Genomic DNA, 17,434 nt, shown 5'->3' with positions numbered 1-17,434 from the left:
TTTAAACGTTATAGACTTAGGGATTCTCTGTGTGTGTGGGCTACTGACATAGTAACGAATAGCGCTACAAGAAATAGATCTCATGGCTGTGAGAGCATACTTTTTAAAAACCATCTGGGGTAAAAAGTTGTATCCCAAGCAGTTTGTCGAATTCTCATTTGCTGTGGGCAGCGATAATCACAGGTAAGGAGATCTGTCCTGGGCAGAAGCCCCACTTAAATATCTTTGCTTCTCTTATCTGATAATAGCTCTTTTTATCTTGCTTACCCCTCCCACCCCTCACCCCCATGGAAGAAGAGAGACACTATCAGATAAGGAAAAGTTTCTTGTTGTTGTATCACTGTTGCCTTCACCTCTCACTCACACCTCCCTCTGCAGGTGCAGAGCCAGAGCTCTCAGTGCTGCCAGAAGCTTCTGAGCCCTGAAGAGCATTCCCACCAGCGGCAGCTGCAGCCAGCATAGCCTTATCCATTACAGTAGCAAACAAACTCCCCGTAGAAATGCCTGGAGTGAGATCTGCCCTAAACAAATAACTGGGATGTGAGAGGCTGATTTTTTGTATGCAGTAGAAATATAATCTTTTTTAACAGTCACTTGTGGAATTAAAAATAAATCACAAAGCATCTTTCTATAGTATATTTAATCATCTGGACAAATATTTCTATATATCTGAAGAATCACTGACAAAAGATTTTTAAGAAGATTCACAAGGGAACCCAAACCACACAACTTCTTCCAAGAAATCATAAGCTACATCAGCTGGGAGCTTTAACCAATTAAATCTATATAGCATGTAAGCGGGTCAAGCTACTCAATAAATAAATGAACCATTGTGCTAGCAGAAAGGATTCCAAGATAATGAATAACACCTCTAAACAATATACCAGGGTGGGAGCCTAAACCTCGTAGAGGAAAAACCTTCAGTGAAAGGCCCACTGAACTTTACTTTCTCCGTTCACAGTTAGCAATTTAATTTTGAAGGCAATACAGCATAAGGCAGTTTCACGTGTCAGAGGAAAGCAATTGAATTCAAATCAAATCCACTATAGGAAAGTTTAAGTTCAGATTCTTAAAGACATTAGTTGAAAATTAAGTTAATTAGCCAAACACTTTATGATAATGACAACTGGACTTCTGTTTAAAAAATCACTATATAAAATCACCAAGTACTAGTTTACCCATCCATTTAACAGCTCATTTGAAAGGCTCAATTGTCTCCTATGCAGTGCATGTTGGTGGTTTTTTACAGTTTGCTTTAAAAAAATATGTGCCTTTATTGTACTAAAGACATTCCGAGAGAGAAGCACAACCTACTCATTGATGCTAACAACACAACCATTTTTCACATTCCTCTCTTACAAAGTCTACCGAAGCACTGGAATTTATCAAACTGCTATGAGTTTAGCTAATGTTAACAACAGAAACTTTTCTAGAAATTGATTCGAAATATAGGTTATTTCTTACTTTGTTCAAGTCAAACCTGTTAAAACGAGTGAGACCACATGTAACTTCAACAGTTATGTTCCTTCAAACTGCCCAATGTCATCTTCCTTATTTTCACAATAACATAAATGCATAATGTAAAAATGTTTTCATTTTACAAAGGATATCTTTTTCAGCCCTATAGAAGGCAATTAAAATGTGCCTCCCTGGGTGTACCTTTGGCAACAGTACAGCTAAATGGGACATAATTTTAAACAATACATGTTTGTTCTATACAAAGAAGCCTCCTGGAAGCCACATTCACCCACAAAATGTCAACATATCTTTCCTTACAAAGAAAATCAAAGTGGAACCGAAGACAATCTACAGGAAAAGAGAGAGAGGAGAGTTCACAGGAGACGGCAAAGCAAGTTTTAAAATCCAACAGAGGGCAAGAAGGCACCAAGCACGCAGACAATATAGGCACTGTTGGGGATGGCAACAGAATCGCAGGGGATGAGCCCCTTACCAGTACTGGCCCTGGGCTCTCTGCTTCCACTTCTCCCTGAGTTGCATCCTTGCGTTGCAGGGGGGACTCGATCACCAGCTCCTTTTTGACACTTCTAGTACTTAACCTGTATTTATCAGCCTGCATTCTCGGCTGAAAATGCAAGTCAGAAAGTCTGCAACTTGGACAGCTGTGAGTCCCTGGCTGTGCAAGGCACAAGCATACCGGTGGCCCGAGGAAGGAAAGTGAGCTAGCTGGCTTCCCAGGCACAAGTGGTCAGCCCCGCCGGCTGGGTCTGCAGAGCCTGCGGGGTGGGAGGGCAGGCCGGCGAGGGCCAGCCTCCAGGGGTGTTCCTACTGCTAGGAAAATGGGAGGTTCCCTCTGGCAGTCCAAAGGAAAACAAACTCTGAACTGTACAATACACAGTGTACTGCCTCTCTGATAAAGACCGGCCTCATTGTGTCTGCTCCACACGGGGTGGGCCAAATGGACACGAATCAAAATAGTGCAGCGTTTAAAAGAAAACCAGTCACAGCCAGACTCCTTCATAATTACTGCAAATCTGAAGCCCGTGGAGCTGAAGAGACAGCTAGGTCGTCTGGGTGTTCCAAAATTCTTAGTTTTTGGATGCTTTCCTTCATGTTATGGCAAAACACCAAATGCTTGGCTGATGGTCAACGCTGGGAAGAGCAACCAGCAAGGGGTTCCGTAGCCTGCACCTCACGGCTGCAGGTGTACAGAAAGAGTTTCTTCCTGCACACAAAACTTAGTTTATGTGTTATTTTGTGCCAATAAAACAAGGTCATCAAACATTTTCATGGGAAACCACGTATCGTGGAAAATGTTCTTATTAAACAGAATGTTAACTTTAAGTCCAACAACAGGCAGGGTGTCTCTCCCTTCAGGTAGTATCAGAGCTCCTAGGGAAGGCAAGATGAATAGACAGCAAAGTGACAAACTAGCATAATTAGAGTTGCACAAAGCACAAGAAAGTGGCTGAATCACCATCCCACGGTTCAAGTGGGGAATGAACCCAAAATGTGTTTTCCCCAAAGCCTGCTATTTTTAGTATTTCCTAACAAGAATAGTAATTTTTTTTTTTTAATCCTCACCTGAGGATATTTTTTCCATTGATTTTTTTAGACAGTGGAAGGGAGGGGGGGAGGGGGGGAAGAGAGGGGGGAAGGGAGGGGGGAAGGGAGAGAGAGAGAGAGAAACATGGATGTAAGAGAGACATATAGATTGGTTGCCTCCCACATGCGCCCCCACCGGGGCCAGGGATTGAACGTGCAACCCAGGTGTGTGCCCTTGACCGGGAATCAAACCTGCAAGCCTTTGGTGTGCTGGCCGACGCTCTAACCACTCAGTCACACCAGTCAGGGCAAGACTGAAGTAATTTTTAAATCATTTTAAAATTATCTCTTAGAGAAAACTAAAACATAAGTGGTAAGGGATTTATTTAAAAATTCATGGAATATGGGCATTAAGATGGGATTAAATATTAATCTGCACTTCCTAGGCTCCTGCATTGCTTCTCCCAGTTAGTTACTCTGCTTATTTGCTTGAAATCAGGGAGGATCTGGTTACAGTAGATAACAGAAGTAGTAGTAGGAAAGAAACAATGGAAGTGGTGTCATTTAGCAACAATAGGTGCCATAAGATAAGCTGCCCAGGAAAATATGTAAACTTATATAAGATATAGGTACAAGTCTCCTACTTTCCAGGTGAAGTAACTGTGGCTGGGAGGGCTCAGGGGGCCAATGGGGGAGCTAAGATGGCACCCTATAGCCACCTGTTCTCCCTCCCACCAGGACCTCTGTCACTCAGACACCAGCAATCCTTCTGAGGGTGGATATTAATTGTGTAATGAGTTACAAAGGTTCGACAAAGTCCATAATAAAAAAATATAAGTAGTTTCTATAATAATTTTATTAAACTACCCAATCTCTCACCCTTGGGTAATCTTTTGGGGTTAATAAAAACTCACCAAATCTGTATTTCAAAATAATATGATCTATGAATTTTAAAACTCTAAGTTTGTAAACTTAAAAGAGGATAGGAAAAATCCCAGAGACTCAGTGACATAAATAAATAATCGAAATAACAGTTGAATCAAAACTTAGAAATGTCCTATAAATCAGAGGAGGCAAGAAAGGATTGAGTCACAAGCACTAAACAGACAAACTGAGCTTTAGTAAAATACAGCATAACCAACAACTCAAAATCCTTTTAGAAACGGCTTCAGAAGTTCTAAATAGCCCAATTCTGTCTCACATCCCCATCACCATTAAGCCACCAGAAGTTCTGGGCTTTGAGAGAAATGTTATCCTGTTTGTTGGGTCAAAATACCCTGACATTCTCTAGGTAATGAGAAGGAACGTGAAGGGTTATACATTTTATGAAACTAGAGTGCTCACTGTGTCCCAAGCCCTGCTTAATCATTTATTTAATCTTCATAACAACCCTATGAAATAGGTAAAATGGTTGTTCCCATTTTACAGATAAGAAGACAGATGCACAGAGATGTTATATGTGTGCAGAACGTCACACAGCAAGCAGTGGCAATATGGATCCAGTGTATATACGTTTAACCCATGATACTATGCTGAACCAGTTGTCTATTCCAATTATGCCAATTGCTAAAGAGCACAAATATGTAAAAGTTAGTGATGAGCAATTAAAGATAAAGGCAGCATCTGAATTTAATCCTATAGAGATAAGTTAGTGAAGAGGTAAAAAAGTAAAAATGGCATAGCACAGTGCCTGGTACATAGTAAGTGCTCATTTAATGTTAACTACTATTATTGTTGCTGTTGTTATTGGATTCTAAATAAATTTACCTTAGTCTTGAATTCAGAACTTTAGCTGTGTGATCTAAAGTAACAATTCCACCAACTGTGCTGCTAAAACACTTTACAAAGTGCTTCAGCAATTGAAAATCAACTGTTCTTCCCTCTGCAGCTCAACTATGACAAATACCTTCAAACTGTCATCTTGAAACCCCTGTGCTCATGCCATGAGCCAGGTATCTTCCTGAAGTTGTTCCATATTTTTCAAAACTTTTGCATTGAATTTATATTTCTTTTGTAATCAAGGAAAAAACTTTGAATTAGCTCTATCCATAATTCATATCATCAAAAGAAGAAAACATACAAAGCTACAAGGCAAGTGCATTTTTTAAAAGGTTTCTCACAGAGATTTGCATAAAAGGGGACTGATTAATGTACTAGTCAAGTTTTTCAATGTATTTATAGGAAATGCAACAGCCAAATTCACGCAGCTTTCTCACCACCATCTCAGAGCATTATGCTTAAATCCTGGATAAAGTACAGCAATTTGGAGAGCAAGACAGACTTCCAGTCTATCACCTTCAAGTGGGTCCAACTATAGAAAAAGAAATTCTCACAACCTAGAGGAATGGAGATGCTGTTGTGAGCCTTCCTGATACATAACTTCTCGGGCAATGTAAGGTGTCCTTGTTATATTCTGCTCATTTAGGAGAGACCAACACTGTAGAAATCTGACTGTCAAGGAGAGTCACATGGTACAGCAATTAACTCTAGGACCTAACCTCAGAGTAGGATGTGGTTTCTCTAGGGGCTTTATGAGATCAATGTCTGAGGACAAGAGAATGACATCTGGTCAGAGCAGCCACAAAAGGAAATTCCATCATAGAAGGACAGGAAATATGTGGCCAAGGTTTCTCTTACACCGTTTCAAAGAACAAGGTACATGCTAGACCTCTGGATTCAAATCCACAGACATCTACTGAGCTCCTATTACCTAGCAACCTCAAGTTCTTTCACACATTAACTTGTTTAACTCTTACAATAACAAACACACCTATGAACATGTATTAAGGGTATAGAGCTTTACTGTTAAAACAGATGGAGTAAACTTCAGAAGTAGGATGGAATGAAAGCTTCTGTGTACGGGTTTCAGTTCTCAGGTTTTAATATGCAAACAAATTATTATACAGATTAGGTACACAAAACCATAAAAACATTTAGAGGGTTTTCTAAGGGCAATTTCTTACTATAAGGAAGGCAAACTTTAGACTCTAAAGCCCCTATCTTCCCCTTCCCACTGTACAATGAAGTTCCATCACACTCTGAAAAGCAAGAAGTTGAAGGACCCTCTCACCCAAAGGACTCCTATACATGCCTCAAGACCCAGCTTAAATAGCACCTTCTCTATGAAACTGCCTTGATCCTCCTAGCCAGAATTTATTAGCTCCTCGTCTGTTAAACTTTTATTTACCTCTATTTTGGAGCTTCCCACAGTCTACCTTTTATTAAGTTTAAGTTTGTACATGTCATACTTTGGTGAGACTGTAAATTCATAAAGTCAGGGGCTATATTTTCACCACCTTTGAGTCTCCAGGGTCTTGGGTACTGCAAGCACTCAAAACATATTTCTGAACTTAATGCTCATGTCAGTTTTATGTCACTGGTTATTGTTAGCCCTGAAGTGAAACTTAGCAGTTGTCAAAATATGCAAACATTTTCATTTGTTAATGGCCCAAATTAAGGCAGAAGCATTCAACTGCTCATGAACTGAAACCCAACGGACCATTTACTAATAATGAAAACATTTCTTTCTCCCAGCTACAAAATATTATACTGAATAACTTGCTAGTCACTTTTTGAGTCAAAGATATACCTGGAAACAGTACACCTGAACCTTTAAGAAGTACAAATAAACTTATTTTTAGCAATGAATTATACAAAATTTGAAACTGCATTTTGCTGTAGTTAATGACCAGATAAGGAATAACCATACATAGAATAAATATCTCAACTGAATGGAATTTTTTTTACTCTCCTATTAGAGCCTCTTGGCATATCAGAAGCATATTTAAAATATAACAATTAACGTTACAGGTATATATATGTAGAGACTTTAAGGTACATATATATGCCTGTAGAGTACATATAAAGTATATTTAAAAACATAAGGTATATAGATATATAACACACATGCACACATTTTGGAATAGAGCCTTAAGTATATATCTAAATATTAAATATATATATACATATATGGCTCTACTCCAAAGTAATCACTCCTTTTCTCTTATTCTGGACAAATTTGATGCAATAAGTAAAAGTTATTAACAAAAACTGCAAAAAGGAGCAAATAACTAAATATTTTCCACTGTGTATTGTTACTGGTAAGCTTGTTGGCCAAAGAAAAGAAAAGGTGTCCGGAAAATGATCTGTCCTTCTGAGAAAAACAAAAGTATGGAACACAGGGGGCACAAGAAGTAGCAAAACAGGACAGGACAGGGTTAGAGGCAATGAGCAACAGAAAATGTGGGGGCAAGTGGAGGTGAAAGAGGAGAGAGAGTCGCCACATCAGACCCTTGGAGCCTCTTAGAAGAATTAATATAAAAAAATGAATTCTGATATAAAGTCTGATGCTCACCTCAATTATGTCAATAGAGATTTAATCCAATAATCACAGAAATAGAATACACATTATCAAGTAGTCTAGTGTTTCTTAGCCTGGAATCCAAGGCTGAACTTGGGGGAAAACTGGTCCATGAACACTCTAAAATTACATTCAAAATGTTGTGTGCCTGTGATCTTTCTGAAGAGAAGCCTCTGGAATTCATCTAGTTCTTAGAGAAGGGGCCAAGGGAAGATCCTCTGCTCACAGAATAAGGAAACTGAGGTCCAGAGAGATAAGCTAGAAACCACCCGAAGTTTTGGGATACAAAGCTCTTCACTTTAGCAGGTTAGATTCTATTCAAGTAGAGATAACAGCAATTTAAACACCAAGCCTTAGTTAAATAAATAAGCATCAGATGGCTATCAGCAGTGTCAACACCTGCAGTCTACTCGCTTGCGGATAAATGACCAAGTCAGCAAATGGGTCATCACATGAAGCCCAATGCCCAGCAGACAACCCAAGGCCAATAAAGTATAGCTCCAAAACAGGATAAATAATATAACCAATAAAAATTATGTGTTTTGAGAACTTTTAATGACACTGAGAAAATGCTCACAATTAAACATACATACAAGACCAAAATAAAGTGACTTCTGATTACCTCTGGTATGTAAGACTATTAGTGATTTTTTCTCTCTAAACTTTTGCTTTCCAAGTTTTCTTCAAAAGCACTTATTACTTCTATAGTCAGAAATAAATGAAAACACTAGATTACTATATAATGATATAGAAAAAGCTAAAACAGAGGTTTTAGCCTCCACTATGCCACTCAACAGCTGTGTGATATTACAAAAGTCACTTCGCGCCCTAGCCGGGTTTGCTCAGTGGTGAAAGCACTGGCCCTTGGACTGAAGGGTCCCAGGTTCAATTCAGGTCAAGGGCACATACCTTGGTTGCAGGCTCAATCCCCGGCCCTGGTTGGGACATGTTGGGGAGGCAACCAATCGATGTGTCTCTCTCACATCAATGTCTCTCTCTCTCTCTATCTCTATCTCTCTCCCTTCCACTCCCTCTGAAAAGCAATGGAAAAAATATCCTCAGGTGAGGATTAAAAAAAAAAAAGTCACTTCACCTCTCTAGATCCTACCTGTCTGCATCCTGTAAAACGAAGGACTTAGGCCAAAAGATCTTTCCAGCTCTACATGCCTATAATAGTAACTATTAAAACTCTGCTTATCGATAACATTTAGGGGGAAACAGATCACCTCAATGTAATGATCAACATTTCCAAATCATATTGCTCTAACACACACACAAGAAAAACACAAAGACCTATTTCTAAATGTGTCAAATCCTCCTTTCCAACAGAGCAGGGGAGGAGCTGAGAGGCTGACTGAAGGATGTTCTGCTGGTAAAGAACGGTGCTGGGGGAGGTCTGCTACCCTCTCTGCGCAGCTCTAGGGTAAGCCCAGTGCTGGGGCGCGGGGGAGAAACCAAGATGGGAGGGTCCTTCCATTTCTAGAGATGGCTCTCTCATACTGGCTGTGTGAACTTAGGACAGCGGCTACATGGCACTGGGGGCTGCCACTGTTATAATCCTAGCTAGGTTCCGTTCCTTCCCAAGGCCCAAGAGGACAATGGATGTGTCCCACTGGGAGGAGGAACACAGCCTGCAGCCACGTTTTAGAAGCTTCTCAGTAAAGACAGCCCACTGCCTCCCCAGCCAGCCCCTTTCCTGCTTCCATTTTTCCATGGGCTCTATCATCACCTGGTATTCTCTATTCTATTTTTCTTATTTGTCTAAAGTCTGTCTAACCACAGCTTAAAAAAAGAAGCAGCAGCAGCTCCACAAGGGCAGGGATTTTTGTGTATTTTGTTCACTGCTCTACTCACAGGCCCTAATACAGGATAGGTACTCAAAAAACATTTCTTGAGTGAATTCTCCAAAAGGTCAGGATCCCCTCAGTCTGGGTATAGAGCTTTTACACTATAGACACGAATAGTTTTTCTGTAAACTGTCAATTTATTTTAATCATAATAATGACAATTCAGCCAGCAGTGTCCATGATTTGTTCAGAGATGGAAATTTACAAAGCCAACGAAAACATAATGTGCCTGGGATTCTTCTCAGGAAACAAAACTCCCAGACTGAGTTACCAAAAGCCTGGCTGGCCACACACCCTCAACCTTAACTGGAGGAATCCCAGCATGTTTTATCGCCCCTTGACAGCTTTACACACTGTGGTGTGCAGGAGTCCTCAGACATGCACATACACACACTCTATGTACTGTGTACACAGCAGGCAACCTGTAAAGATCTGCTTATAGAATGAGTGATGAAACTGCCTCGACTTGGTTTGATTTATCAGAGCCCCAAGCCTCATAGGCGTTCACATGGAGCTTAACTTTCTAACTTTCCTCACTACATGATAAATGTTGAGGTTCAGGGCCAGAGAATAAATGCTTTGTGCAAAAAGGATCAAAACCTTTTTTTAAAGCACTAAAAGTGTTTGTCTCTAAATAAAATGCCTTGTTCAATTATAACTGGAGGACCAATGTCCATTCTTTCACTTTTCCTCATACCTACCTCGCAAAGCAACATAATGAAAAATGCAAAAACCACCCTCCAAGTTTATAGCTTTTGTAATATCTTTGTTTGTGTATGTTAAATTCACTTACAGACAAGTTCTATCAGTGGTTATAAAGTACACCGCCAGTGGACCATCTAGATTTATAGATGACAGAGATGGCACAAGAGGTCACACAACTCTGACTACTCCCAAGTATCAGAGTTCATGGCCATCAGCTACCTAATATGGGGAAGGAGAGAGGGCAGGCCTTCAGGAAACACTGGGCACCCACTTCTGGGAAAAGGAAAACATCCCCAGGCTACAAAGGGAAAGTTTGCTATGAGGAAACTTTGCAAAGGGGGTTGTGGACTCTCCCCTAGTACCTCTGGCTTAATATAGCTTGTATATAAAAGACAATGATCATTTACAATAATACCAGGTCCCCTAACAATAAGTGGGAAGTCCCCTCTTCTAAAAAGCAATGCCCCTTCCGTCGGGTGAACTCATCAGCAACGAAGATGATGTATCTCTTCTCATCCGGCTGCCTTCCACTTCTTCCCAGCTCATTGTGACTGATTTCCTATGCAAAATTAAGAGACTGCCAAGGAATAGAAAAAAAGCCAGCGAGTTTGAAGGGACTCAAACGTTATTCCTGGGCAACACATCCTGACAAGTCACACTTTCCCCGAGTGCCTGTAAAAATACGTAACTAAACTAAATGACCATCTTCAGAGATATGCTACAATAAAGGTGACCAGAGTTGGAAATACAAACAGGGTAGGTGGGGTGGGCAAATATCAAAGAAGGCCATCAAAGCTTCCTTTCTCTTCACTGCCAAATCAAAACACACGCATCACGTAACTTAGAAACCAATGATGATGGTATGGTGGTGGTGACAGTGATGGTAAAGGAGCTGCGGCCGCCTTTGGTCCTTTACTAAAGGTGTTGAACGGTCCGATGTTACTTCCACTACATTTCTAAAGTGTCATACATGCAGCACAACGGGCTTCAGCTTTCCCCTCTCAAACAAGGAGGGAAGAGCTCTTCTAGAAAACGTGTGCTTAAAAGAAAGGGTGATGTTTACTCTAGCTTCGAAAACTGGACCACCAGCCGCTATGAATATTCCACTGGCCCGTCCACAAAGAGGGGTCAGGTCTTAAAGTCCTCTGTCAATTCAAAAATCGCAGGTTAAATAATTACACAATAAATGAGGCTTCCAATGTTACATAAAGCATTTAGGAACTCCCCAGGCACACATTTCCATTTACGCTTTGCCAAGGCCTAAATCTAGAAATCAATGATCTATTTATTGTTTTTATTGTGATAGTCATAGAGGAATTTCAACACAGAAGCAGAGAGAAAGGAAAGAGAATGAATGGCAAAAGGGAGCAAGGAAAGCATTTCCCAAACCCCTACTATGTTCTAGGCACTTGACATGCTTGCACACTTAATCTAGATCAATTTAATCCTTAAAATAAAATACATTATAATAACACTATAACTAGGTATTTTTGCTTCTAGAAACCTGTGCTCTTATAAATTAAATGGCTTACCCTAAGTTCACATACTTATTATGATTTGGAGCTATGTTCTGAAATTAATCTTAAACCTGGTAAATAGATCAGAATATTTTAAGTTTTATTTCAAACATAATTTTACCTCCCTTTTGAACATATATCTCTTTAGGGGAGCCACAAAGAATACTGGAGGGTTTTCTAAGGCCTGGAAAATATTAGAATCAAAGATAACAGGAAATAAAATACAAAAGTTATTAATAGCAGTTGTGACTGAAATATGGAACATAGGCATTTATATCCCCTGCTTTCTACTTATGTATATTTTTTTAAATTTCCTTAATAAGCATGAATTACTTTAAACACTTTTATTTTTAACTTTTAAAACCATTTACTACTATTTGGGAAACTTTAATAAATAATGTCCACAAAGTAGCTCGTGCACATACAGTGCTTCCTCCAGGGCTGGGACCGGGGGGAAGTGAGTGAAGCATTCAATTCAGGAACAGAATTTAAGAAAGTGCTAAAAACTCAGTAATTAACATAAATAAAACAGTGAAATACTCAAATAAAAATCAAAATTAATACCAGAAAATCTATGATAAACAAATCAAAACTTGAAATAAAGATAGGATCAGTATTATGATTTTTTTTTGCCTCAGACTCCAATATGGCTCTGCTCAGCATGGCCTTACTCTGTACCAGACACTGTGACCAGCGGTATATTTATTTCTCCACCAATCCTGAGATAGGTATTCTTATTTTACAGATAAGAAAACTGAGGCATGGATGTTAGGGAATTAGTCCAAGGTCACAGAGCTGTTATGTGGATAAACAACTTTAAACAGATTAATAAGAAGTCATTTTTATTTGCCTTGACCATAAAAATAAAATCAACATCTAGTTTTAAAACTGGTCTACAAGTGACCAGATCTTCAGATATCATAAACAATTTGAAATATTTAAAACTCAAGCTCAACATAAGTTTTTCCTTAGAAGATTAAATAATATGGCAGCAATCGGGTCTAAGGCCCCAAACCTCACTCTATTGAAACCTTTTTTATTTTATTTTATTGTTCACACATAGGTGAAACCTCCTAATGGTTCAAAGTATGGAACAGAGGGAGTAGAAGAGGAAGTGCAGATGTGAGGACAAAGACTTTCCTCTCATTTTAATTCCCCAGAGGAAGGAAGGAAGAAACAAACAGTAAGGCCTGGAGATCTGGCTCCCAGGGCAGGGCAGTCGCTCCACTCCGTGTGGTAACTCCCCGGTGACAACCCCTCATCCCACGGCCTTCAGGGTGCGCAGATGCCCCATCCTCCTCGCCACACCGTCCTAAGCTTTATGCACAAGGAGCACTGACTATATTGCCTCCTCAAGCATTAACTTCAAGCCTCCAGAAATGATGTCCATCCACCTGGAACGTCCCCCCTACCACCTCCTGATCTTAATATGTCAAATGCCTGCTCACCTCTGTTTTAGACAGACTCCAGGACCCCACCCAGAACTTCTGAATTGGAATCTTGAGCTGAGACCCAGGAATCTGTATTTTCACAGCTCCCCAGATGAAACCTATGCTGTAGTCTTTCAACTACCTACATCTGAAAACTACTGATTTTTTTAAAAAATATGTTTTTATTGATTTCAGAGAGAGGAAGAGAGAGGGAGAGATAGAAGCATCAATAATGAGAGTCATTGATCGGCTGCCTCCTGCACGCCCCCTATTGGGGATCGAGCCTGAAACCTGGTCATGTGCCCTGACCAGGGATCAAACCAGTGACCTCTAGGTTCATGGGTCAATGCTCAACCACTGAGCCTCGCTGGCTGGTGAAAACCACTGATCTTGATCTAATAAATTTAAAAGACACAGGAAGAACAGTTATGATGTTTAAACCCAGATCCAATACAAGAAAACATGGATGGATTCCCAGATGTGTCTCTGCACAGGTAGGACAGAGATGACTATATCTGGCTCAAAGTTGAGGGTGGGGTGGGGATGAAACCAAAAAGTATACTATCCTCCGCAGGACCTTAACCTTGTTGAAAATGCCATTGCAGGTTTTGACTTATTAATGACTAATCATTTCTATTTATCTGGACTTTTTGGAAAAACAACTTTATGGGTGGATCTTCCACCAGATTTACTCTTCATTCACCTTCCTTGCTCTTTTCTCTTCCACCTCTGCCAAAATAAAATGCCTTTTAAGTCAATAAGTAAGGAACTACAAAATAGTACAAGCTTCACACATCTCTCAGATACTGCTAATGGTGTGATCACATAATTAAATACTTGCTTAGCAGCGTACGTTCCTAAGGATAGTGAAGAACAAAACCAACCCTAGGGTTTCGTTGCCTAGAATCCCTTCACAAACACCTTATTTGTTTGCCAGCTGAGTTATAAGCTCTCATTCAAGTTCATATGTGTGACCCATGTCTCTAACTAAAAGCAATGAAACAATCTGTTTAGAGAAAGGCAACATGCATTTCTAAGGATTTCCTTTCTCCCTGCCATAAGAGGAATAACATGCCAGAGTTACATCCGCCATATGCATCCTCCACAATTCATTACAATTAGGCGAGTGACAAAAATAAAAAAAATTACCCCCATCCAATATTACAGGCTTAATTAATGTACTATTATTTTCCTTTTAGAGAGAATCTCTTACTCAGTTTACACATTGGATCGATATAGCTTTCAAGAGCTTTCCCAGTCCCTGATCTAGGACTTGAAGAAAAGCCACTAAAATAAACCAAAAAATTTAAGTTTGTTGGCAGCATTTGAAAACTGAGACTATGTTAACACTTTTCACAACATCTCATTTTGAAATAACTGCATATCCTGCAATATATGTTAATTAATTCAGAAGAAACACTGGACTTCTAGATTTGTTGCAATAGAGTTAAATCAACCAAAAGTATCAACAGAGTTGATTACCCAGAGTTCACATGTAACCTTCAAGTTTCTGCTTGTCTGGGAGAAACAGGTCTGTCCGATAAGAACATCAAACTATCTGATGGTCAAGTTCTTTTCAGCTCAGACTTTCTGCAATTCAGTGATACATATTAGTTCAACAGTTAATTGGTTCTGCTTTATTCTTCTACTGTGACACTTACTTTGCCATACTCTGTACAACCAGCACTTATCACAAAAGAAAACATCTTAGGAACTTTCACTAAGTAATCAAAAGAGCCAAGAGGAATGTTCTCCCATATTTATGCATTAAGGCCCTGCCTGCTCAATCACTCTGCAAACATTTCTTAACCACATGGTACTGTGCAAGGACTGAGAGGTAAGTAACACAGAGAAGTGAGATGTAAGGAGTGCATGGTCTAGTGGAGGAGTAAGATGGAAAGACGGAGAGATTTCAATACCAGGTGTGGCAGGGACCTGCTAGACCTGTGCTGTCCAATATAACAGCTGCTAAGTCACATAGGGTTATTGAACATCTGACATCTGTCAAGTCTAACTAAGACATGCTCTAAGTGAAAAATACAGACTGGATTTCAAAGGCTTTGTATGAGAAAAAAAATGTAAAATAGCTTATTCATAATTTTTTATCGATTACATGTTGAATACTTGAATATACCAGATTAAATAAAATATTAAAATTCATTTCATCTGTTTTTTACCTTTTTTTAATGCAACTACTAGAAAATGTAAAGTTACATACATGGTTGGTATTGTTTTGGGGGTTTTTTTTTGGGACAGTGCTGTGCTAGATGCTCCCTAATACTCTTCTTCTTGGGCAGACAAAAAGCCCACATTTCCCAAACCCTTTGACAGTTCTGCTGAAACTATGTGATTGTGTTCTGGCCAAAAGAATATAAGAATATAAGAAAAATGAGGTAGCAAAGTCCAGGTGCAGTTATAAAACAAGGTACACAATCATCCCAGTGTGCACCCTCTCCCCTACCTCCTCTCCTTACGGGCCAGCTGAAAGTGGCCTCTGAGGAGGTCTGGGCAAGAGAGAAGCCATGGATGTGAGGAAGCCAGCTTTCTAAATCATCACATGAAAGACCACCTGATATATAGCCAATGAGATCTTGTCAAAAGTGAAAAATAGACACGTAGAATGTTAAGCTACTGCCATTTGGTTATAGCAATTAACGTACTTTGATTAATTAATACCCTAAGAATGAGTGCTTTGACAGGAGGGATGACTGACTACCTGCACAAGACCTGTCAGAACAAGCTTCAAAGGTAAGGTGCCATGTAAGAGGCATAAGTGTGCTGGTTCTTGAGCTCCACTGCTCAAAATCGCTCAGAGAGCTCATAAAAGCACAGAGTCCCGGGCCCTCTCCTAATCCTCTCTAGGATGACCCAGCTAGGCAGGGAGGTCTGTGTGAGAGTGCTGGCCCTCTAAGGGCACTAGGTCTCCCACACCTGACCCCCTTCACCCCTCTGAGCTGCCATCAGTCTCCCTTCCCTCCGTCCCTCCAATGCAGCAGATCAGGGGCACAGCTGAGAATCTGCCTCTCTAACAAGCTCTCGAGGTGCTGCTGATGCTGCTAGTCCAGGGAGCAGCACCTTGTTAAAGGAGCTGTACAGGGGATGGGAAGGAGTTTGGGAAGAAAAGGAGGACTGTAGACTGGTATTCAGCAGTGAGGAGCTGGACTTCTCCTCTTCAATGAGAACTTGGAAGCAGAGCTTTCATTTCCACAGCATATGGAATTCATACTTACTCTAAAGTAAATATGAATACTTACTAATTCACATACTAATACTTCAATTACCTACAAAATTCCTGAGAAATGACAGGGGCACAGTATGGTCACTTGATCATTAGGAACCAAGTGTGAGACTCCAAAATCATAATTCTTGGATCAACCACCCATTTATTATAATCTTACGTGACTTGGGAAACAATTTAACTGCTCTGTTTGTGCAGAGTAGCATTTATCTTCAATATTAGATGTGAAAAAATAAAGAAATGTGTTCCTAGGGAAAAGTATATAATTTACATACAAACAGTCTTATTTTAACCAGGTACTACTCAACCTGGTAAGATTCGAACGGCTAATTGCTTTGGAGAGAAACAATCAGAACTGATAAAGACCATGATGGAAAACATATGGGTCTGTGATGGTTAAGGAAGGTAGGGATCATGAGGAAACCTTTCCAGTAGTAGAATTCTGAGTGCCCTCCTTCCCACTTTTCAGTACTAAATAAACAAGAGGTAGTTTCCAATTCATTCAACTGGATTAAAAGCCAGATGTTAGTGTCTTCTGAAGAGCTGTGAACAAGATTCTATGAAATCATAGCTAGTTTATGACTATACCAAATTTCCATCCCTACCACAAGTGTATTTTATACAGACACCATAACAAGTAAATGGTGAAAATACACTGCTAGGTAGGTGCAAGATGCTGAAACAGGCATGCTAATTGTACTGTATCCAAATGAACGCTGAAAAATGTTTAGTGTTGTTCTTTCTAATGACACAGGAGGAAGAGTTCTGTTCGAGCTAATATGTTCTTTGCTCCATATAGAAATCTAATGGTCCCTTTATGATCATTTAGAGGGAAAAGAAAGTGATCAAAATGGTTTGAATGTTTTCTCTCACTGTAGTTAGAATTAGATGAATAACACGTGGAACTTGATTTTGTCAAAAATTCGAGGGTTTTACCTCAAAGAGAAAAAAATGTATGATATTATTTTCAGCAATATGCCTTAATATTATCAAGTTGCAATGTGAGAAGTTACCTTTTTGATAGGCTTCATTCACATACAACTTTGAAAAAGAAGTGTCACATGTATTATCAATTTATTTTAATCAGGGCATTGTCATTGGTTTCCAACATTTATTTTGCCAAATAATAATAAAGTACAAAACCTAAACAAACAAAACCAAATAATATTAATCACTACTATTGTTTGTAAAGAAAGGCTATTAAAACACACACACACATACTTGCAATTAGGAATGGCTATCTTAGAATTGTTTTTTAAAAGCTTTTAAATCTTTAAGAGTTCACCATAATTTCCTTATTTTTCTCATTTCCACACAGATCAAAAACTCAGAGG

General features: G+C 39.5%; 1 protein-coding gene across 7 annotated transcripts in view; it reads right to left on the bottom strand.

Annotated features, from left to right (window-relative positions):
* DOCK9 (dedicator of cytokinesis 9) overlaps positions 1-17,434 on the bottom strand; it is a 255,149-nt gene that overhangs the window by 150,592 nt on the left and 87,123 nt on the right. For 3 of the 7 annotated variants that reach the window (XM_016203828.2, XM_016203832.2, XM_087814259.1), the window contains exon 1: positions 1,952-2,300. The exons of the other annotated variants lie outside the window; for them this stretch is intronic. In XM_016203828.2, coding sequence (XP_016059314.2) covers positions 1,952-2,077 — 126 coding nt within the window. In that variant the 5' untranslated portion in view covers positions 2,078-2,300. Of the gene's footprint in view, positions 1-1,951; positions 2,301-17,434 lie in introns of those variants that run through there. 7 annotated transcript variants of the gene reach the window in all.

The sequence above is a fragment of the Miniopterus natalensis genome, chromosome 2 (assembly GCF_054644295.1).
Source record: "Miniopterus natalensis isolate mMinNat1 chromosome 2, mMinNat1.hap1, whole genome shotgun sequence".
NCBI classification, from domain to species: domain Eukaryota; kingdom Metazoa; phylum Chordata; class Mammalia; order Chiroptera; family Miniopteridae; genus Miniopterus; species Miniopterus natalensis.
Note: the sequence above shows the minus strand (reverse complement) of the source record. Positions and strands in the feature narration are given on the sequence as shown.